Source organism: Saccopteryx bilineata, chromosome 5, assembly GCF_036850765.1.
Source record: "Saccopteryx bilineata isolate mSacBil1 chromosome 5, mSacBil1_pri_phased_curated, whole genome shotgun sequence".
Lineage (NCBI taxonomy): Eukaryota > Metazoa > Chordata > Mammalia > Chiroptera > Emballonuridae > Saccopteryx > Saccopteryx bilineata.
Window position 1 is genome coordinate 249,070,454 of NC_089494.1, and position 23,014 is coordinate 249,093,467.

Sequence of the window (23,014 nt, forward strand, 5' to 3'; positions counted from 1 at the left end):
TATAAAAATTTTTAATTTTTATACATTTAAAAACACACACATACATGTATTATACACACAAAATGATCATGTTTACATAAAAATATTATGTGCACAGAAAAGCTAGAGAGATATGTACTATTTTTTTTAATTCCTATGTATCAGAATTAAAATTATTTTTTACAATGAGTAACTTTTAAAATAAAACTACTTTTAAAAAAGAAGGAAAAACCAAAGTACCTAACATGAGTTTATTACCTAGCTTTCCCCCACAACAGCAAGTGCATGAATTCATCCTGCACTGATGTGGTTGTGGTCTTTTCCTAAAAAAAAAAAAAAAAAAAAGGATAAAATTATATGTTTTGGTTTTTTTAAAGATTTTATTTATTCATTTTATAGAGAGAGTGAGAGAGAAAGAGAGAGAGACAGAGAGAGAGGAGGGCAGGGAGGGAGCAGAAAGCACCAACTCCCATATGTGCCTTGACCAGGCAAGCCCGGGGTTTCGAACCGGCAACCTCAGGGTTCCAGGTTGATGCTTTATCCACTGTGCTACCACAGGTCAGGCTATACATATGTTTTAAATTATAAGCATATTTATTCAAAATTACAAGAGCACAGTTCCCTCTCTTTTTCTTAACCTTCCCTCCAATCCACATTTAACTTGATTACGTGCCTAGCTGTTACTAGGAAACAGCTAGTCAGCTCCTCCAACACCTGCCCTAGGCCCACCTGCCCACCTCCCAATCCTGGCCCCACCTAAGTTGTACCAAAGAGAAGAGTGTCCTGTCTCTTGAGAAAATAGCTTGAGGTTAAACCGGGGCATCTCAAAGAAATCCTGATCTAAGCCTTTTACAAACCAGAACGATTTTTCTCATGTACCTCATAAAGTAAGTAAGGACACCATGCCTTCTTCAATGCGCAGGAAACCTCGGGACATTACCTGCACAAACTTGGTGAGACGAGAATCCATCTGCATCAAGATTTCTTCCCACGCTTCACACATACATGTGAGTGACAGATTTATATACTATTCACAAGAAGAAGGAAACATCAATGTGGTAAAAAGTACTTAAATCAATATGCTAACTAAATAATATGTGCTTCTTTCTGTCCATTGTCTCAAAAAAAAAAAAAATCCCGAATTTACTTTCAGTCACTTTTAACTCAGTTAAGCCCAAGGAAGAGAAGACCATAGCTAACGTCTGATAACCACTTAGCTATCAAACGTTCCTAAATTAATTCTGAGCTGGGAAAGCAGATATCCTCCAGCTTTTTTACAGTTATGTTTTATGGACACAAATTGTCAAAAATGCTGGTTTGCTCAGCTATTCAATTTTCACACTGGATCTTTTAGATTCTGGTCTCCAGAAATCTTTGACATCAGGAATATCAGTGACTGTGGTACACTGAAAAAAAAAAAAAGGAGAAGGCGGCCACAATACGACGTCGCCCCTCTATCCAGACAGTGGATTTCCCCAGTCCTCGAATCTGGGCTGGCCTTGCGCCTTGAAGTGACCAACACGAAGCACAGCTGACACTGAGTCCAAGGCTTTGCACACTTCCACTCACACTCCTGACAGCCCTGCCTCTGCCACCGCTTTGTGAACAAGCCTGGGCGAGCCCACTGGGGACGAGAGGGTGGAGCCCAGACAACAAGTCACAGCTGAGGGACACCCAGTCAGGCAGCTGACTACCCAGGCATGACTGGACCCATCCGGGACTGCTGGCCCTGATCCCGATGGGCAGAACCTTCCCGCGGAGCCCAGCCCGAACTGTCGATGGAGACGCCAACCTCCAGACACGAGCTAACCTGGGACGCATTCGTTAAGCATGAAAGCCAACCGCTAAGATGAAGATGATTGTTTTCCGTAATATCTTCTTCACAATAAAACTTGCAAAATTCCAAGATATTACTTAATTTGTGAGAATATTTTAAAAGATTTAAACTACTTTTTCCTTTCCCTTCCTTCCTTCCTTGAAAGAGAAATGGGTGAAAGAAGATTTTCAATGAAATTTCTTTTCTTGCTTTAACAGACATTGTAAGATTATCTCTCCATCAGACTAGACACCCCTACCATGGATAGTTAACTTTACAAAATAAAATTTTCAAGTTTTTTACTTACAGAGCATTAGAAACTTATAGTAAATAAACACATAAAACAAGCTATAAATAAATACCTGTAAAAGAGCTGAAATGTGAGTAAACTTTCTGGCCATCCGAGTTACTTCAGGTAAGAAAGAGTACAATACATTGGTTTCAAGCTGTAAAATCAAAATAATAAAATGAGTCACAATTAGATGCACTTACTTTTTTTTTTATTAAAAAATTGTTTTCAATTACAGCTGACATTCAATATATTACATTAGTCAGGTGTACAGCACAGTGGTTAGACATCTGTATAACTTATGAAGTAATCACTTCAATAAGTCTAGTACCCACCTGACATCATACATAATTACTACCATATTACTATATTCCCTCTGCTGTACTTTACATCCCAGGACTATTTTTTAATGGCCAATTTATACTTCTTAATCCTTTTACCTTTTTCACACTTACTTCTTTAAAAAGATAAATCAGTCCTTCCCCAGTACAAACTTCCAGTTATAAATCAAATTACAGGGACTTAATATATAGCATAGTGACTCCAGTCAATAATAATGTAGTGCAAGAAAGTCAATCTTAAAAGATCTCATCACACACACACACAAAATATCTTTACATATCTTTGTGTAACTTTGTACAACGAATGGTAATTAGAATTACTATGGTGATCATTTCACAGTGCATACAAATATCAAATAATTACATTGTACACCTAAAACTGTTATATGTGAATTCTACCTCAATTAAAAAATTAAATTTAAATAAAGCAGTGTCTCCTAGTTCAAAAAAAGTCCTATAATTTAGAAGAGTCAAGGTTTAATTCTGTATCATCAGAGAGACCGTCAGAATCCTGCTCCTTTTAAGCGTAACAGTTTTGAGACTAACAGCACAAAACCTTAGGATTTTCCCGTCTGCTGTGTTTAACTGTGCACAGCTCACCCTCACCTTCCCTAGGTTAGAAGTCCCCTCTACACAGCTAGAATAACTGTGATAATACATTTTGTAACACTAGTAGGAGAAATTTTTAAAATCATCATAGAATATATGTAAAAAATTTTAAAGACATTATAGGCTATTGATAAAAACAAATTAAGTGCCTGACCTGTGGTGGCACAGTGGATAAAGCGTCATCCTAGAAACACTGAGGTTGCCAGTTCAAAACCCTGGCTTGCCTGGTCAAGGCACATATGGGAGTTGATGCTTCCTGCTCCTCCCCCCCCTCTACTCTCTCTACTCTCTCTCTCTCTCTCTCTCTCTCTCCCCCCCAACCTCTCTAAAATGACTAAATAAAAAAAAAATTAAGTATCATAATGGTATGTGATTTATATCTCTATGAAGCCGTTATTAAAAAATAAAATTACAAACTTCAAAGAAATAGTGAATCATTTTGTTATAGCACCAAATACAATCCTGGGAGCAATACTTTCACAGAACCTTAAGAGGAAAAGCAAATATCAACTGTTCCAGTGACTGGATTCTCTCTCTGAATACAATGAATGTTGGAGGGCTCAGACACATCGCGTCTTGCCTCTTCCTGGTCCTACTTTTGAGAGTTCATGCATACTTTAGTGGCTGCGTTATTTGAGGCGAAAATTTGGGGAAGATTTTCTTGAGGGCAAGGCTATGATCTAAACACTTCACAGGAGCCCAGCCTGTTTTCACAATCTACAACACAAAGAGCACACGATAGAAAAGGTTTTCCCCAACACAATCTACAACACAAACAGCACACAATAAAAAGGTTTTCCCCAACACAATCTACAACACAAAGAGCACACAATAGAAAAGGTTTTCCCCAACACAATCTACAACACAAAGAGCACACAATAGAAAAGGTTTTCCCCAACATTAACTGAGCACCTGGCGGCAGAGGCAGTGTCTTGGTTGAGAGCACCGACTCTGGAGCCAGACTGCCCAGGTTCCTTTCTCCTTCTGTGACACCGAGCAAACTGCCCAGTTTCTCTATGTGCCCATTTCCTTATCTATAACAGGGCGAAATAACAGTACCTACCTATGACGTTGCTGTAAGGGGTCAAATGAACTATACTGAATCATCAGAACTTGGCACATATAATATTAAACAACAAATATTAGCTTTCACTAATACTAGGGCCAGAGCCCTAATAAAACACGGTACAAAGATGAACTGGTATAGCAACCAATTAATATGGTCATTAATGGGTCATCAAAACATTATTTTTATGAAAACCAATCTGGGACTTGGGAATACGAATAAAGTATTCATTATAAGATTCCACATGTGAGATTTAGAAGCCCCAAGCCAGTTCTTTGCTTTTTGCTTTAATAACCATTAGGATGATATAGATAATAAAAACCTACAATATCAATATATTTAGCCCTGGCCAGTTGGTTCAACAGTAGAGCATCAGCCTGGCATGTGGAAAATCCGGGTTTGATTCCCGGCCAGGGCACATAGGAGAAGCGCCCTTCTGCTTCTCCACCCCTCCCCCTCTCCTTCCTCTCTGTCTCTCTCTTCCCCTCCTGAAGCCAAGGCTCCATTGGAGCAAAGTTGGCCCAGGCGCTGAGGGCAGCTCCATGGCCTCCGCCTCAGGCACTAGAATGGTTCCAGTTGCAACAGAGCAGCATCCCAGATGGGCAGAGCATTATCCCCTAGTAGGCATGCCGGGTGGATCCCGGTTGGGTGTATGTGGGACTCCGTTTGTCTGTCTGCCTCCCCATCTCTCACTTCAGAAAAATACAAAAAATATACATATATATCTGTTCTCTACTATCAGGTTTCAGTACTCACCTGAAAGTATGACACTTCTGAAGCACCAGTGGCAGAGACCTCTGTGACCACGGATAATGACTTCAAATCACTGGATAAACACAATCCAAGACAAGTCCCCACAATCTGTAAGACAGTTAAATTGCCCAGTATATTTAGTGCTACTGCTAGACAGCATCTGCTTACAATACAGAACCCAATTACTCACAGATGTCTAAAAAGCAGACACCTGCTGCCCGGCTCCTGCCACGCATGCGCAGCCCGCCGATGAAGGGGTGTATCTGCCTCACTGCGAGGACCAGGGAGTACATGGTCACACAGACTCAAATCTATATCAAGGGCCCCAAATCAAATGGTGGAGAACCGACGTATCCCAGAGTCTACAGTATTTCCTACCGCTCTAGGGAAGAGTAAGATAATTAAGCTATGGCAGAAATAAAAAGCTATGGAGAAGACAGAGACTTGGCGACCAGGCCAACCAGGGAGGACTTAGTACTGAGCAGAAGGCAGCTTCTGAGGACTCGCATCACGTTCCTATCCCAAGTTGGAGCTCTTAACCACCACACGGCTAAAACAACAGTACATCAAAATCAAGTGTATCCTATCCACCTTCATGTTGAAAAGCAACACCTGACTAATTCCACGAACAGTTCCACATCGTCATAGACGTCATAACGCTATTTTCTTAGTAAGAATATTATCCTCTTAACCTTTAAGGACAGATAATTCTAATAACTGAAACTGAGAAAAAAAAAAAGCGTTTCATTCTTTTTTCATAAATCAGTTAACTGCTATATTCTAAGATAAACAATATAGAAAATATTAAAACTTACCCCTGTGACTCGAGCAATTTTGAACATTCCATAAGCATAAAGTTCAATAAAACCAGAGCTTCCTCCAAGGACAAGAATATTAAGCCTAATTAAAAACAAGGCAACAAGCTGAGGACACCAGGGAAGATGGAGTCCTGAAAGCAAGCCATAAATCGTTCCCGCTCTCCTAATCTGAACGCTAAAGCCCCCTGCGGGGCAGACGGGACATCAAACAGATTCGCTAACACTCCACATTCAATCACACCAGCCTTATTCCACTGCTTCAAAAGAACATCAATTTCCCCCAGCCTAAAAAACATAAGTTTACAGTAAAATAAGAATATATTATTTTGACAACGACTGCACTCATATACCCGCAACAGTAAAAGAATCCTTTTCTCAGCTGATAAAAGCACCACCAGTTTTACCATGGCTCTGACACTAAGTATATTAAATGGGCATAAAGACCTTGAATATTTAAATTCAAATTTTAGAAACTCTAGGATTTCAATCCTCCTTTACTTCTTATTGAAATAAACAAGGTACATTATTTTATTATTAAGCGTGACACATAGACCATACAGTAAATACAAGTAAAGATATATCAGTGTCTGTATATTGTTCAAATGTATTTGTTAGCAATAAGATAATATGACAAACATAAGATTTGCCCTTGAAACTCTGAAAACTACCTCAAACACCAAACATCAACTTTAATAAATTAGCTTAGTTAAAGATATGTGTAAAATTTACCTGACATCTCCCAAAAGCTTAATAATTTCATCAGAATTTTCTTCACTAAAATATAAAAAACAAATTGGGTTATTTTTCCACTATATCATTCAAATAATAAAAGATTATCATACTTGGAAAAAAAGAAAAAGGTATCTCTTACCTAAATATTTTTGAGGTGTTGCTGTAACTAGAGAAAAACAGACACTGGGTAAAAAATACTCTTACTAGAGAGGATTTTTTAAAAACGAATGAGAAAATTGTCACAGTGTTAAAAAATAAAGAGAAACCCAGTGAAATTATACTCTTGATACTTACTTTTTTGGCAACGTAGGTAGCTTAGGTAGAAGAAGATTTGATTCATCTTCAGCATTATAGAAGGATGTTAGAACACTAAAAAGAAAAAGAAAGCATTATAAAAACACCCAAAATTTACCCTGGCCGGGTAGCTGTTTGTTGGAGCATTGTCCCCAATACGTCCAGGCTGCCGTTCGATCCCTGGTCAGGGCGCACACCAGAACCAGCCGATGAACGTATAAATAACTGCAACAACAAGCAGTTGTTTCTCAAGCTCTCTCTCCCTTCCTCTCTAAAATCAAGTCAAAAGAATAAATAAAACATTAAAAAACTAAAAAAAAGATTTTACTTCTCTTTCCATTAAAAACAAAACAACTAGTTTTTTTAAATGCCCAGTTTTATACATCACCAAAGAAACAGATGTCACACATATTCCTTCTACCACTGTCACAGTCGTAACAGTTATAAACAAGAAACGAAAGAGTAGGAAATTCTTCATTTACAAAAGGGTTTATTTCTGCAAAAATATCAGCCTGCCCACTTTACATTTAGTGGAACAAAATGAAAAAACAATTTTCTCAGCATCTGATATATACAGGGGTGGGCAAAAGTAGGTTTACAGTTGTTGATATGAAAAATAATAATAATAATACAAGAGTAAACTCTGTTTCATGTACTTACAACAGTAAACCCACTTCTGCCCACTGCTGTACTCATATGTATTCAGTATTAGATACTGACTGAGAATTTATGATTTCTTAACTACAAAAATAATTGAAAAGAAAAATCTTGGCCATTCAGAAATTATGTACAGCTCCAGAAAACAGAGAGATTTCTTCAGAAGGCAAAAACCTAACAAAGCATAAAAATTTTTTATCTTGATAAACTTAAAATTAAATGCAATGTACCCAATATACAGATACCCTTAGGTCAGTGGTTGGCAAACAGCGGCTCGCGACCCACATGTGGCTCTTTGGTGCCTTTAGTGCGGCTCTTCCACAAAATACCACGTGTGGGCGCTACCTCGATAAGGAATGTCCCTACCTATAAAGTTTAGAAAATTTGGCTCTCAAAAGAAATTTCAGTTGTTGTACTTTTGATATTTGGCTCTGCTGACTCATGAGTTTCCGACCACTGCCCTAGGTACCCATTGTAAAAAATGAAAATTTTAGGAACATCGTCTTATTGTGACTACTGGGGTTTTTCTCTTCTTTTCTCTTCTCTTCTTTCTCTCTCTCTCTTTCTTATTGAGTGAGAGGTGGGGAGGCAGAGAGACAGACTTCCACACGTGTTCTGAGTGAGATCTACCCTGCAAATCTACCAGCGATGCTCTGCCCATCTGAGGCCGTTACTCCATTGCTCGGTAACAGAGTTATTTTAGTGCCTGAGGCGAGGCCATGGAGCCATCCTCAGCATCTGGGCCCAACTTGCTCAAACCAATCAAACCATGGCTATGGGAGAAGAATAAAGGGGGGGGGAGAGAAAAGGGGAGGAGGCAGAGAAGGGGTGGAGAAGCAGATGGTCACTTCTCCTGTGTGCCCTGACCAGGAATAGAACCCAGGACATCCACACACTGGGCAGGTGCTCCACCGCTGGGCACACCGGCAGGATGAAGCTTGTCTTTTCTTTCTTTGCTTCGCTTTCTTACTCTACCTGCTTTCTGCAGTCACTTCCATCCAGTGCATGCAGGAGACTGGAGCCTCCACAGAGAAGGAGTGCAAGCTCTCGGGTTTCTCTACATCACACAGAACAATTTTCCTGGTGTCAGCAAGAGCAAAGGCCAAAACTAAAACAGGAAGATATAATTAGAAAAAAATTAGTGCAATATTGAAGAAAAATAAATGGATATTTCATTTCTTGCCCCATTTTAATATTTTACATACACTGTGATCACAGAAATCATTAAACCTAAAAATCCTTCCCTTAAATAATATTTTAAAATCTAAAAGATATCTTTGCACATAGTTAGGCTGTTGCCTAAGCTTACTGTCAAGTGCTCAAACTTTCATGAATAAGCTGCAACTTTCTCCTGTACCACACTTACCATTTGACACATCAAAGCCTCTAGGACTGGAACCTACTGTCAAGCAGAAAATACAAAGCAGGTCTCCACAGACTAGCAACACAATTGTGTCACCAAAACACTGGGCCCCATAAACATGCATAAAAGGCAAGAAGCAATTCTACCTGCTTGGTTCTCATAAAAATTTTTATTCCCCTTTTTTGTTTCTAATCTCTAATGGAAAACAAGGTCATCACTGTGACCGACTTATCAAATTTCTCTACCTAAGTCATTAATGTCTTCCTAACATATCAAATTTAAGAATTTCTAAACAGTGGGCTATGCGTTTTACTCTAAAGCAATACACAGCTGGGCTAGATGTGAGCTATCCAAGTTTCCTCATCTTCAAAGCAATCTTGAAGTAATCAATACCTAACAAAACCTTTTTTAGTGTCTAAAAACACAAGACAAAAAAAAATTTAAAAAAATAAATAAAAAAAACAAGACATTTTTTAATGATAAAAATATCTATTTAAATACATTTTAACACTAACTTTCATGATTTATTTCTGAGATTTTGGTATTTTTGGATGAATACTGCAAGACATCAAGAGATTACTTACAAAAGCCCTTTAATTTTATTATTAAAGATTTTATTTATTGATTTTAGAGTGAGAGAGAGAGAGAGAGAGAGAAAGGAGGGGTAGAAGGAAGAGCGGGAAGCATCATCTCGTAGTTGCTGGACTGGGCGAGCCCAGGGCTTAGAAATGGCGACCTCAGCATTTCCAGGTCGACGCCTTATCCACTGAGCCACCACAGGTCGGCAAAAAGTCCTCTAATTTTAAATACTTTTTAAAAAAAATAAAAAATAAAACAAGAAATGAGCTAAATGAGTACAGATAAAAATAGTTATCTGCAATTGATAGGCTTTCATAACAATTTCTCTGTACTAATTTACATATATTCATCTAGAAATAATTAAGCATCGTAGAGTACATATCATTTTACAAAAACAAATTCAGTTTTTTTCTTAAAGCACCAATGATACAGACGAACTTGAAACTATGATTTACAACATTTCTCTGTACTGTGTGTGTGCACCAGTTCAAATGGCAACTGTCATTATAAAACAACACATAGGAGAGGCGAGTTCAGTCGTCAAGAGCTACAGCCAGCTACAACATAACAAGCTACAATATAAAAGACACTGTGAAGAGAAAAACCACAAAAGAATAGAAGAAACGAGGCCAGAGCTGACCGTCCTTCAGATGAGGCAAGCACACGTGCAGAGAGACTATTTATGAGCCATACATTTAACACTAAGATATACTTTTTGGAGAAAAGAGCCATGACTGTACTTAACTGACCAGGGAGTGGTAGGTGAAGTTTGGGCCAAACTGGGCAGACGAGACAACGAAAGGAACAAAACCCAAGTGTTTTCTACATTCCACCAGATTTCACTTTAGAGTTACCTTCACCAAGGAATCAGATTTTACTTTGGAGGCGTCTTTGCCCAGAAACAAGATGGCAGAATTAATCTGAGTCCTATGAAAACACTTTAAAGCACTCTAAAAAACAAAATTCCCATAGTGGTATTTAAAATTCTCGTATATAATGAGAACAATAAATTCTTCCTGGAAATAAGCTTTCTATAAAGAATACTCTTTGTAGCCCTGGCCGGTTGGCTCAGCAGTAGAGCATCAACCTGGCATGCGGGGGACCCGGGTTCGATTCCCAGCCAGGGCACATAGGAGAAGCGCCCATTTGCTTCTCCACCCCGCCCCCTCCTTCCTCTCTGTCTCTCTCTTCCCCTCCCGCAGCCGAGGCTCCATTGGAGCAAAGATGGCCCGGGCGCTGGGGATGGCTCCTTGGCCTCTGCCCCAGGCGCTAGAGTGGCTCTGGTCACGGCAGAGCGACGCCCCTGAGGGGCAGAGCATCGCCCCCTGGTGGGCAGAGCGTCGCCCCTGGTGGGTGTGCCGCGTGGATCCCGGTCGGGCGCATGCGGGAGTCTGTCTGACTGTCTCTCCTGTTTCCAGCTTCAGAAAAATACAAAAAAAAACCAAAACCTTAAGCAAAAAAAAAAAAAAGAATACTCTTTGTAATATTCTTTGTATATAATCCCATCATTACGTTTGCCATCTGGTCTCCACGCCAGGCAGGTCACTTCCTTTCCTGTATTTTCGTTCGGTGGGAAACTCCAGACTCGATGAAAACTTGCAAGTCGATGAAGTAAAACCTAGGTCAAGACAGATGCAATGGTGGAAAATAAAAATCCATTTTCAAAATGAAAATAAACGTCGATCCCCACTGTCAGATTGCTAAATCATCTGGAGTATAAGATTTAGCTATCAGAAGAAATGAGAAGACAAGTGTCTGAATGAACTGAGGGTATTTTCAAAGGGCGAATTTAAGGTATTTTCAAAATACACAGAACAGGTCTAATTTAACACTGTACCAATACATTTTCCTATCTTTTTACGTCAACAGAAAACTTGTCCTTTGGAAAGAAATAAGGCTGTCCAAAAAGTAAAGACAAAAAAAGAAAGACATAAACAGCACTAGAAAGGCAGGGGTAATATGGTTAAATAACAGCAAACCGGGAATCAGACAACTTCGGACTTAACTTCAGCTACGTCACTCAACTGGCTATGGATCTTGGACAAGTTACTTGGCCATTCTAAATTTCCATTTCCACATGAGTAAATCCCCACCTTGGAGGGTCAAGATAACAGCCCAGAGTTCCTTGCACTTCAAAAATAAGACTGTCCCTACTCCATCCTCTATACCAGTGGTCCCCAACCCCGGGCCACGGACTGGTACTGGTCTGCAGAGAAAGAATAAATAACTTACATTATTTCCGTTTTATTTATATTTAAGTCTGAACAATGTTTTATTTTTTTAAAAATGCCCAGATTCCCTCTGTTACATCCGTCTAAGACTCACTCTTGACGCATGTCTCATAAGATCGACAATTATATTTAAAAATACCACAGTTTTTACGCCAGTTGCATAATTTTATTTTGTGCATTTATCCGTCCCACCCTAAAAGCCGGTCCGTGAAAATATTTTCTGACATTAAACCGGTCCATGGGCCAAAAAAGGTTGGGGACCACTGCTCTACACAAACAACCAAATAACCGCTAAACACAAGGCGGGCAGAACTGCATGTGTTTCCAGACCCCACACACCTCGATATCGCACATTCGCAGCTTTACTGCCGCACTATTTCATGGTACCCTTCACTCCTAGCTACATCAGTCCCAGGAGGCCAGGACTCCCAAGGAATCAGTCATCCACAGACTCAGTGCTCTTTCCTGGGCCCATCTCTGCCATTCCTTACCTCTGAAACCCTTCCTCGGCTCCCTCTGGAATTCGTGGCCAGGTATCATCAGGGTCCGCTATATCAGTGCTCGGCAAACTCATTAGTCAACAGAGCCAAATGTCAACAGTACATTGATTGAAATTTCTTTTGAGAGCCAAATTTTTAAAACTTAAACTATATAGGTAGGTATATTCCTTATCGAGGTAGCACCTGCACGTGGTATTTTGTGGAAGAGCCGCACTCAAGAGACCAAAGAGCCACATGGGGCTCGCGAGCTGCGGTTTGCCGACCACTGACCTATATCTACATCTTCCTCTCTGAAGTGTGCTTCTCACGTGAGGATATTCGGGTGGCCATCAGGCATCCCCACACACCCCTGAACTACTACTAGACTAGAAGATAAAGTAGGTTTCGTCCTTGATGCTTGATGCCATTTCTGGATGACTTTTCTTCTCTAACATCCTCGAACTTTGAATCTTAGGTAATCAGACCATATCACCCATTATCCCCCTTTAATTGCAGTCATCTAAAGACTTGTAAGCCATTCTCCTCATTCCTAAAAGGTGTGGACTCCTGCCTGGCTCGCTCGTGCTTTCCAACACTACTCATCCTCATTCTTAGTATAATTTCAAGAGCTTTTCAGTTCTCAACTACCTATGCTCCAATGATTACATCTTCTCCCTCACCTCGGTCGCTCCCAGGGTCACACCCCTGAACTTCTCATTACCAATTACAAATGCTGCCTCTATCTCAGTTTCAAACCTCCCACTTCCCATCACTGTTTCTACCTTCCCAGCTCATCCCTACTTATACCTAACTTTAGTTCTTCAACCTCACCAAGACATACGATCCATTGACTCCACCATCTATTCATTGCTCCCATGCACCCATGCATGCCCTCACTTCCCAACTTAATCAGCTTAGAACCCAAGGTTCATCATTCAAATCACTCCTCTTGCATATACTCCAACTCCCTTGCATCTCTCTTGCTTTGCCATACTTGTAAAACAACAACCCTTGTTAAACCCAACCATGTCTGCACCCAGAGTCAAAAAGAACAGCAGAGACACAACCACACTCACTAGTTTCCCTCGAACAACAAGACTATTAATCTCGTGTGGCTCTTGACAATAACCCGCAATGCTATTAGGTTTCTCTAATCTGCTTTTCCATACCTCTCCTTTCTCTTCAAACTGCCAATATTTTCTTTCCCATCCTCACTCCTAGACAGCGCTGTTGGGCAGATAAAATATATTATGCTCACTTTATTAAAGATGGCGCTGCCCACGTGGAAGCCCGTCACCCAGGTGATGGTTATTGGTTGCCCTTCTCACTTGGGATGGGTGTGATTATATTAATGCGTGTTGGGGGTGGGCTGTGGGCAGGCATGATCCTTGTAGCCTGGGGCTTGGTTTTGGGACTAAGCCTTCCCTACCCTTTTTGATGTGGGGTAGTGCACTCTCAGGAGGAGTCCCATTATGCCTCAGATAAGTGACTTTGTATCAGAGACTTCCTTGTTTGTATATTGGATTAAAGGTTTGGATTTCTACATTATAAAGTGGGGCAGACCCGGAACTTGCTCTCTCTTGGTTCCTGAGATTAGCATTAGAGAGGAGAGTAAAGAAAAGCCATGTGGAGAAGGCCAGGAGAAGCAGCCAAGATAGTGGAGTGCTGAGGGAGAAGCCAGTTTGTGCAGAGTTTGTGTAGGGAGAAGGAAGGAGATGGGGAACAGAGGTGAGTAAGGCTGGTGAGCTAGAAACCTTTGATTCTAGGAAATTCGGATAAGTCAGTAGCTTTGTGAGCACTGAATGAGTGGGTTTTGGATCCTAGTGTGTGTTTTTACTTGCCCGCTGGGTGCAAGCTAGGATTAAAGGTAATGGCCCACCAGTTCTTGGCTCTGATGTTTCTTTACCGACTGTCCAAATCCAATGTGAACCTGCATGGGCCAGGCGGCTGTGATGGTGGCCGTGCCTACTGGCCACACAAGCGCCCTTTCTTCTCACTGAGAAAATGGAAGCAACAGGTGCCCACAATTACATCCACACCTCTAACTGCGCCCTAAAATCTCCCTTCCCCCTACTGTTGAGGCTGTACTATCTGCACTCCTCTCTAGAGCTACAAGAAAGTACCAAAGCACCCCGGCAGAGGAGGGAGACTCAATTTGATGGAGGTCCTTGAGGAAGTAGACATTAGTACCCAGGCGAGGAGGGCAGGGCAGTCAAAACAAAGTTGTAGCCCCAACGGCTGTGGTGTGTTCCTTACCAGCTAGTTTCCAAGCTTGCTGCACAAACCACCACCTTCCTCTGGCCAGGTAACTATCAGTAAACCTGCCCAAAGGTCAAAGGGGGAAACATGCACAGTGAAGGTTTCCTTACAAAATGGCTGCCATGCAACAAGAGCTCTCAGCGGAAAGTTTGGTACAACCAGGATGAAGCTAGTAATATACTGTTAACTAGAAATGCTGTCAACACTCATGCACATTTCATCAGAAATAAAGGGAAACATCACCCCCTTGTTTTAAAAGTATTTATAATGGCAGTGGAAGAAATATCATATAAATACACATAATACAAAACTTGGACAACACACATAATACAGATGCTTAAACATATCCTCTGCAGCAGGTAGATGCATGCACATTTGCAGCTCAAGTCTGACAATAACTCATCTTTCTTCTGATACTAAACTGCAGGCAAACTTCAGGCAGGGTCTGTGGACCTACTACTACGTGGAGCTCATGAATGACACATGATGGGTTTTTAAAAAGCCCACTTAATCAAATGACTAAAAGAGACAGGGATGCAGAACTGTGCGATTGTATGAAAACGTCTTTTCACCATCCAATATGTAAAATGGGCATATAGGTCATCTTTCCCCTATATGGTCCCTTATACTTTCACTTGAAGTTTACACGTGACCTGGAAGGGAAGGGCGGGATAGACAGGCGGCCCGCCCAGTCCGCAGAAGGGGAAACTGAGGCTGGGCCGTGAGTGCGCTCACTCACCTCGCCCGCGGTGTTGGCCAAAGCGATGAGATCCCGCTTGGGTGACCAGACCAGGAAAACGACCTCCTGCGGCAGCTGCTTCTCTCCCACCACCCGGAAGGACGGGAAACAGGTCGGAAAGCGCAACATTGGGGCGACCCTGCAACGACAGCTCCGTTGGGGGCCGGCAGGGGCAACCCCGCGCCGCCCTCGCCCCCGGCCCTCCCGGGAGCGCCCGGCCCGCGGCGGTACCTGCGGGGACCCGCGGTGCCCAACCCGGCCCTGCGGCCTCTCCCTCCCGCTGCCGATTGCGCACCCGGGCCTCCGCGCAGCCCCGCGCCGCGCGCTCGGGCCACTTCCGGCGCCCGGCCTTCCTCGCGAGAGGGGGAAGGCGGCGTGGGTGCGGGAGTGGGCGCGAGGGACGCGCGGGCTGCGCCGCGAGAGCGGCCTAGAGGGCGGCGGGCGGGAGCGCGCGGGCTGCACCGTGAGACACGGCTTGGAGGGCGGCAGACGGCAGGCGGGAGCGCGCGGGCCCTGCGGGAGGAGGGGGCGGGGCTCGGGGCGGGGCGTGCGGTCCCTCGTGTGCGCGCCCGCAGGTCCTGTCTGTTTCCGCGGGAATTCCTTGCTCTGGGCGAATGGGCTCCTAGGTGTAGGGTCGAGGCCTTAGAGACGAAGGGGAGACGGGAAGGACCGCAGACTGTAGGTCCTGACCCGCTGGGGCCTCCTCTTTGGACAGTTTATAAACAGGTATTCTAAGTCCAGGTCGCCCAGTTGCATGCCCTGGTGAGGTTTAACCTCCCTCCCGCGCCCAAGCGGGATGAGACCCAGTATTAAAACTCCCTACGTATCCTGACCAGGCGGTGGCGCAGTGGACGGTGGCGCAGTGGAAAGATTATCAGACTGGGATGTGGAAGACCCAGGTTCGAGACCCCGAGTTTGCCAGCTTAAGCGTGGGCTCATCTGGTGAGCAAAGCTCACCAGCTTAGACCCAAGGTCGCTGGCTCCAGCAAGCGGTTACTCGGTCTGCTGTAGACCCACGGTCAAGGCACATATGAGAAAGCAATCAATGAACAACTAAGGTGTTGGAACGAAAAACTGATGATTAATGCTTCTCATCTCTCTCTGTTCCTGTTTGTCCCTATCTATCCCTCTCTGACTCTGTCTCTGTAAAAAAACCAAACAAGCAAAAAAAACCTACAACTCCCTAGGCGTTTTCCAAGTTACAGCCAAGGTGGAAGGGCCCTTCTCTAAAACCTCCGACACAGGCATATATTTTGATTCTTTATCCCACTTAAACCTCACAACTTGGTAGTAGCCCCAGCATAATAAATGCGGGCTGTAGGCTCATCTAGGTGAACGGAACATAGGCTCTGCCCTAAAAGGCTTGTAGATCAACTTGGCCGACACTTGAATCCGAACCCATCTTGGGGGTGAGGAGTAAACACCTAATGTACAGAAGATGTGTTGTAGAATTGTGCATCTGAAACCTGTATGATTGCGTTAACCAGTGTCACGCCAATAAATTCAATTAAAAAATCAGAACCCTTCTGATGCTTCTTTATACAGGGCACATTAAAAGGTCCAAAGGCCCCCACAACTTACGACTGGGTTAAGAGAATGTGACAGTATTATCTTGTGATTCTTGAACTTAAAATCTGTGGTAGAAAGCCATCTGCCTTTCACTTCCTATTCAAGGGAGGGAGGCAGCAGACCTCCCAACCTTCAGCCAGCCCCACCTTCCTGCCCTCTCTCTGGGATAGCCTTGTAGGAAGGGGGTGGGAGAGGTCGACTAATTCATTAAGCGACAAATATTCCAGGCACTATTTTGTGCCAGACACTGTTTGTTCTTAACTCTTGATGCTCACTCACCCTGCCCCTCTCAGAGACGGGCTTTGTTCTTTGCCAAACAATTGAGATGTTCCCCATCACTAAGGTAATAATGGACTTGCCTTTGCTATTCGTGAAAGGCAATTTCAGGTGTTACTATTCTGGGGTGGCAATAATGGATCATCTGGATGGGGGAGCCAATATCGATCCTCTTAACTTTCTTATGAAACTGAATGCCCATTTTCCTGAAACTTACCCTGAATTATGAACCCTCATAAAACACACAAAAAGAACGAGTACTAGACAGGTAAACAGTGCTACAAGACATAGAAGAGGAACTGCTTGTGCATCATGAAGCCTTCACAGATGTGAATGCATTTCCCAGGAAACAGTATGGGTGTGGAGTTCCAGATGTGGCCAGGAAACAGCAAATAAATGCGGCCATAGTAGTGCTTCCTGACTTGGTGGAAGTGGGGGCAGGGATCGTTACTAGAAATGACCCAAAGTAGCCAGAGGACAAGAGCTAGAGGGTCTCCAGCCTTTCCTTTTTCCCACTGCCCCATAAAGGAGATGTTGGCTTTACCCACTTCATTCCCTTGCCTTCCCGATTCTCTAATGAAAACACGGCCTTGTTAGGTTGGTTGGTTTGTACTCCTGGGGCCCAGAATCAAGCAGAAAGCGGAAAGCCCCTGGCTCAGGCATCAGTGCCTCTCTAAGAAAGCAACGGCAGGAAATTCGGAAGTATGGAGAGTGAGGAGGGGAGGGAGGCATAAGAGAAAACACTTTAAAGATTTCCATGCTCCCTATATCCTCCTCATTGTGCTTGGGGAGGGGAGTGCAAGAACTAGCTTTTCTGAAATAACTTTTGGGTAGGTAGGCTCTTTGATCACTACACCCCTCGGGCTAGCTCGTGCTGATGGCGTCTTTCCCGGTGTAATAATGGTATGGGACTGAATTTTGAAGGGTCAGGCAGCTACTAACAGATTCGTTGCAGGAGGGGGACGTATTGTTGACAGCATCACACTCATTCTTAGGCTCTCAGGACTTTAATTCCTGTGGCAAGGGTCAAGGTGCATTCATTACAAAGAGTGCAAAGGTGGCAGGAAGACAAATCGGGCACAGAGGAGAGATTCCAGAGACATTTCTCAAGTAGAATAACAAGAGCTGGTTATTGATTATATTGGGGGAATGGAAGCAAGGGAACAGTCAGGACTGAGGCTGGGATATTTGGGTGCAGATTCAGGGAATAGAGGACTGGCTGTTGAGGGGTTGGAGGTGGGGGTCTGAGGGGAGGGAAAGTAAACCAGAGCAAAAAGTTCAATGAGGACTACGTTCAGGTGGAGGTATAGTGTGAAAATTTCCGATGGCCAATGGGCAGCTGCAAGGCAGGTTTGAAGGGGAAAGGTCAGGGCCGGAGCAAAAATGTCGGAATCACTGTGCATAGGAATGGAAGATGGAGTTGTGTGAGCTGTGACTAATCTAGACCATGTGAAAGGCCTAGTTATTCTGAGAGGTCTGTTTGGAAGTTGTAAAATAAGCAAATTGACTAAATGTGCTGGGAAGAGAAATAAATGCATGTTGGTGTTACACTTTCTCTGCCCTACTATGGCTTCAGTCATTAGGCAATTAAAAAAAAAAATGACTCAAAGTTGCCCAAGTAATAATGAGAATGTACTGGCTCATGTAAATAGCAAGGCCAGCAAAACGGCCAACTTCAGGGCAGGCTAGACCCAGCGAGTTCTCGTCAGCAGGGACCCAGCTCAGGCTGTGTCATCATAAGGCTGGCTCCCCACATGGTCACTGAAAGACTGCTTATAGCAACTGAAGCTACATGCTTCTTCATCCAGACACCTCTTCAGCAATCACAAGGGTCAAGTCCTGAGCCTTGTGATTAGCCCAACCCCTCTCCTGAGCCCAGCAGAAATCAATCACAGGTAAGGGGGATGGGATTATGCTCAGTGAAAGGCCCTCCCCAGGAGCTGGAGAGGGTGTCAGTCATCCCTCCCCAAAACCCCAGGACAGGCACACAGTGGGGAAGGTGGGAATGTTGCTGCCCAACAACCAACAATGTTCAACGTGACATCGTAACTACTCCAAGAGTAGTTGTAAGTGTGAATGCATTTGAGAGATGTTCCATCCTGGCACAGGGAGTGTAAATTTTATCAGTTCATGGTTTGCCTCTCACAACGATTTCAGTCGCTCTTCTGGGAAAGAAACTCAGAAACCAATTCAGATGACTCCCACCTGGACGAAGAAGTTCTAATAAGAGCCACAGAACTAGTGTATATATATATAGGAATTTACCGTAAGGAAATAAGATTTGATTATAAGTATAGTATGTTCATCATAGGTCGTTAACAACAGTGAAACAATATGGACAACTTAAGATGCCCAACCATAGGAGACTGATTTTTTTAATAGTACATCCATACTAAAGAACACTGAACACTATTGTAGATATAAATTGATGTTCACATATGTTTATTTAAAGAGAGTTTTACAGAACAGTATTTATCTACAATTCCATTTCTGTGGGAGAAATTTTAGAGTGTCTGTATAGCTATTTAAACAAGAATCTGTCGTTGGGAAGAACATACACAGAAGCTGTGAATGTGATTATTTCTGGGTGGTAGGATTAGTTGCTTTTCATTTTCTCTGATTTACCTGGCCCATGTATCGGAAAGTTAACAGGCAGGAACCTTTGTTTGCTTTGTCCTCTAAGCATGGAGAACGTTTGGGCTGACTCTTCTAGTTTTCTCCCACTCCTCACCTCCATATTTGCATATGAAGAGACCGGCCTATCTACTCAGGCTTTGTTTCTTAGAGACACCGGATGTTAGGCTTGTTGTCTGCAGCGGTATGACGCATCTACACACTGTGAATCCTGGCTGTCCCACTAATGAATGAAACTCACCTCTCAGAGCTCTGCCTGCTCACTGTTGGTGCTTTCCCCTCTGTCTTGCTGAGTTAACATTTATACTAAATCGCCTGAAATCAAATAGTAGAGATCTTATCTTCATTTTATTGATTGCAGTGACCTTCTTAGCTGACCCTCAAGTAATTTAACCCATGTCCTAATGTTCCAATTAAAATTGTATCAAATAATTGAAATTGGATTTTCCTTTGCCTTTGTGTGCAAGCTTTCCTTACCTACGCCGCTCTAAGCTATTAGCTTCATGTAGCACAGTTAGGGTTCTGAGGCATAAAGCGGTGTATTAAATGACATTTCTACTCACTCAGTATGTATTTCTGAGCAGCTACTGCTTGAAGGGTGCAGAAATGTGTCGGCCTGGCCACACGCTTCCCAAGGTTGTGGGGAGGAATAAAGCATCACACATGCTGCTGTCAGTTGTCGCTGACATGGCTGTGTGCAAGGCCCAGCTCTAGGAGCCAGGGACACCAGTGATGTCCACAGGGCCCTGCTATCAGGAGCTAATCTGTACAGGAGAAACAAGTACAAAAAGTCCTTCTAATACAGGGCATGAGCGAATCACCTTAAAAGAAGTTTAAGTGGAAAGACACAAAACAATAAGACATTTTTATTTCCCCAGCAGAGGTGTACTGTTCTAGAAACACCCACAAGGACATTGTGCAGGGGTGGCATCACACCAGGACCTTTTAGAAGGCTACATAATTTTATATTTAAAGATTAAACTTCTCGGCCTGATCTGTGGTGGCACAGTGGATAAAGCGTCGACCTGGAAATGCTGAGGTCGCAGGTTCAAAACCCTGGGCTTGCCTGGTCAAGGCACATATGGGAGTTGATGCTTCCAGCTCCTCCCCCCCTTCTCTCTCTCTATCTCTCTCTCCTTTCTGTCTCTCCTCTCTAAAATGAATAAATAAATAAAAAAAATAATAAAGATTAAACTTCTCTCAGATTTTTAGGATTTTATAGTTCACTTTGAAGGGGCCAGGCATCAACTTAAGTGTTTTCCTTAAAATAACCTTGAGGCCCTGGCCGGTTGGCTCAGTGGTAGAGCGTCGGCCTGGCGTGCAGAAGTCCCGGGTTCGATTCCCGGCCAGGGCACACAGGAGAAGCGCCCATTTGCTTCTCCACCCCTCCCCCTCTCCTTCTTCTCTCTCTTGCCCTCCCGCAGCCGAGGCTCCATTGGAGCAAAGATGGCCCGGGCGCTGGGGATGGCTCCTTGGCCTCTGCCCCAGGCGCTAGAGTGGCTCTGGTCTCGACAGAGCAACGCCCCCGAGGGGCAGGGCATCGCCCCTGGTGGGCGTGCCGGGTGGATCCTGGTCTGGCGCATGCGGGAGTCTGGCTGTCTCTCCCCGTTTCCAGCTTCAAGCCGAATTATGTTAAGTTTAAAGCAGGGGTCTCCAAACTACGGGCCCCGGGCCGCATGCGGTCCCCTGAGGCCATTTATCCGGCCCCCGCCGCACTTCCAGAATAGGCACCTCTTTCATTGGTGGTCAGTGAGAGGAGCATAGTTCCCGTTGAAATACTGGTCAGATTGTTGATTTAAATTTACTTATTCTTTACTTTCAATATTGTATTTGTTCCCATTTTGTTTTTTTACTTTAAAATAACCTTGAGGCCCTGGCCGGTTGGCTCAGCGGTAGAGCATCGGCCTGGCATGTGGGGGACCTGGGTTCGATTCCCGGCCAGGGCACACAGGAGAAGCACCCATTTGCTTCTCCACCCCCCACCCCCCCCCCTCCTTCCTCTCTGTCTCTCTCTTCCCCTCCTGCAGCCGAGGCTCCATTGGAGCAAAGATGGCCCGGGCGCTGGGGATGGCTCCTTGGCCTCTGCCCCAGGCGCTAGAGTGGCTCTGGTCGCCCCAGAGGGGCAGAGCATCACCCCCTAGTGGGCAGAGCGTCGCCCCTGGTGGGCGTGCCGGGTGGATCCCGGTGGGGCACATGCGGGAGTCTGTCTGACTGTCTCTCCCCGTTTCCAGCTTCAGAAAAATACAAAAAAAAAAAATTTTAAAATAAGATATGTGCAGTGTGCATAGGCCTTTGTTCATAGTTTTTTTTATAGTCCGACCCTCCAACAGTCTGAGGGACAGTGAACTGGCCCCCTGTGTAAAAAGTTTGGGGACCCCTGGTTTAAAGACTTCCAGGTAAGGCTGCCCATCTCGCTCACACAGCCCATCCCAACATTTAAACCCTCGGTATCAGTTAGGGTGGCCCTCCTGGAATATAGTGACTCTAAGTTCTTCCTAATATTGTTCAGGTGTGTTTTTCTTTTTCCAGCCCTTATAAGAATGAGAAAAGAGCAAGTTCTCTTCATGTGTTAGGCATGTCTACTGTTATGGACGGAATTGTGTCTCCCAAAATCTGTGTTAAAGCCCTAACCCTCAGTACCTCAGAATGGGACTGGATTTGGAGACAGGGCCTTTAAAAAGGAGATTAGGGTAAAATGGGGTCATGAGGGTGAGCCCTAACCCAATCTGGCTGGTCTCCTTATAAGAAGGCAATTTGGGTGCACCAGGGATACACACACAGAAAAGGCCCTGCAAGAACACGGGGGGGGGGGGGGGGGGGGGCGCCTGCAAGAACACAGGGGGGGGGGCGGGCCCTGCAAGAACACGGGGGGGGGGGGGGCGCCTGCAAGAACACAGGGTGGGGGTGGGCCCTGCAAGAACACAGGGGGGGGTCGCCTGCAGGAACACAGAGGGGGGGGCCCTGCAAGAACACGGGGGGGGGGGAGCAGGGGGAGGGAGTTGCCTGCAAGAACACAGAGAGGTGGGGGCCACCTGCAAGAACACAGGGGGGGGCCTCTGCAAGACCACGGGGGGGGGAGGGGGGTGCCTGCAAGAACACAGAGAGTGGGCGGCCGCCTGCAAGAACACGGGGGGGAGGGGGGTGCCTGCAAGAACACAGGGAGTGGGCGGCCGCCTGCAAGAACACGGGGGGGGGGAGGGGAGCCCCCTGCAAGAACACAGGGAGGGGGGCGCCCTGCAAGAACACAGGGAGGGGGGCGCCCTGCAAGAACACAGGGAGGGGGCGGCCGCCTGCAAGAACACAGGGAGGGGGCGGCCGCCTGCAAGAACACAGGGAGGGGAGCCTCCTGCAAGAACACGGGGGGAGGGGGGTGCCCGCAAGAACACAGGGAGGAGGCGGCCGCCTGCAAGAACACGGTGGGGGGGGCCTGCAAGAACACAGGGAGGGGGCGGCCGCCTGCAAGAACACAGGGAGGGGGGCCCTGTAAGAACACGGGGGAGGGGGGGTGCCTGCAAGAACACAGGGAGGGGA

The 23,014-nt window shown here is 44.6% G+C and overlaps 1 protein-coding gene across 1 annotated transcript in view; it reads right to left on the bottom strand.

The window, feature by feature from the left end:
* Positions 1-15,507, bottom strand: part of ANAPC4 (anaphase promoting complex subunit 4) — a 37,372-nt gene extending 21,865 nt beyond the window's left edge. The window contains exons 1-12 of the mRNA XM_066280925.1: positions 15,236-15,507; positions 15,005-15,143; positions 10,809-10,914; positions 8,330-8,462; positions 6,698-6,772; positions 6,543-6,569; positions 6,401-6,445; positions 5,669-5,753; positions 4,857-4,961; positions 2,158-2,241; positions 920-1,006; positions 238-302 (exon numbers count right to left, since the gene is read on the bottom strand). Coding sequence (XP_066137022.1) covers positions 238-302; positions 920-1,006; positions 2,158-2,241; positions 4,857-4,961; positions 5,669-5,753; positions 6,401-6,445; positions 6,543-6,569; positions 6,698-6,772; positions 8,330-8,462; positions 10,809-10,914; positions 15,005-15,133 — 941 coding nt within the window. The 5' untranslated portion in view covers positions 15,134-15,143; positions 15,236-15,507. The remainder of the gene's footprint in view (positions 1-237; positions 303-919; positions 1,007-2,157; positions 2,242-4,856; positions 4,962-5,668; positions 5,754-6,400; positions 6,446-6,542; positions 6,570-6,697; positions 6,773-8,329; positions 8,463-10,808; positions 10,915-15,004; positions 15,144-15,235) is intronic.
* Between the last annotated feature and the right edge of the window lie 7,507 nt (positions 15,508-23,014).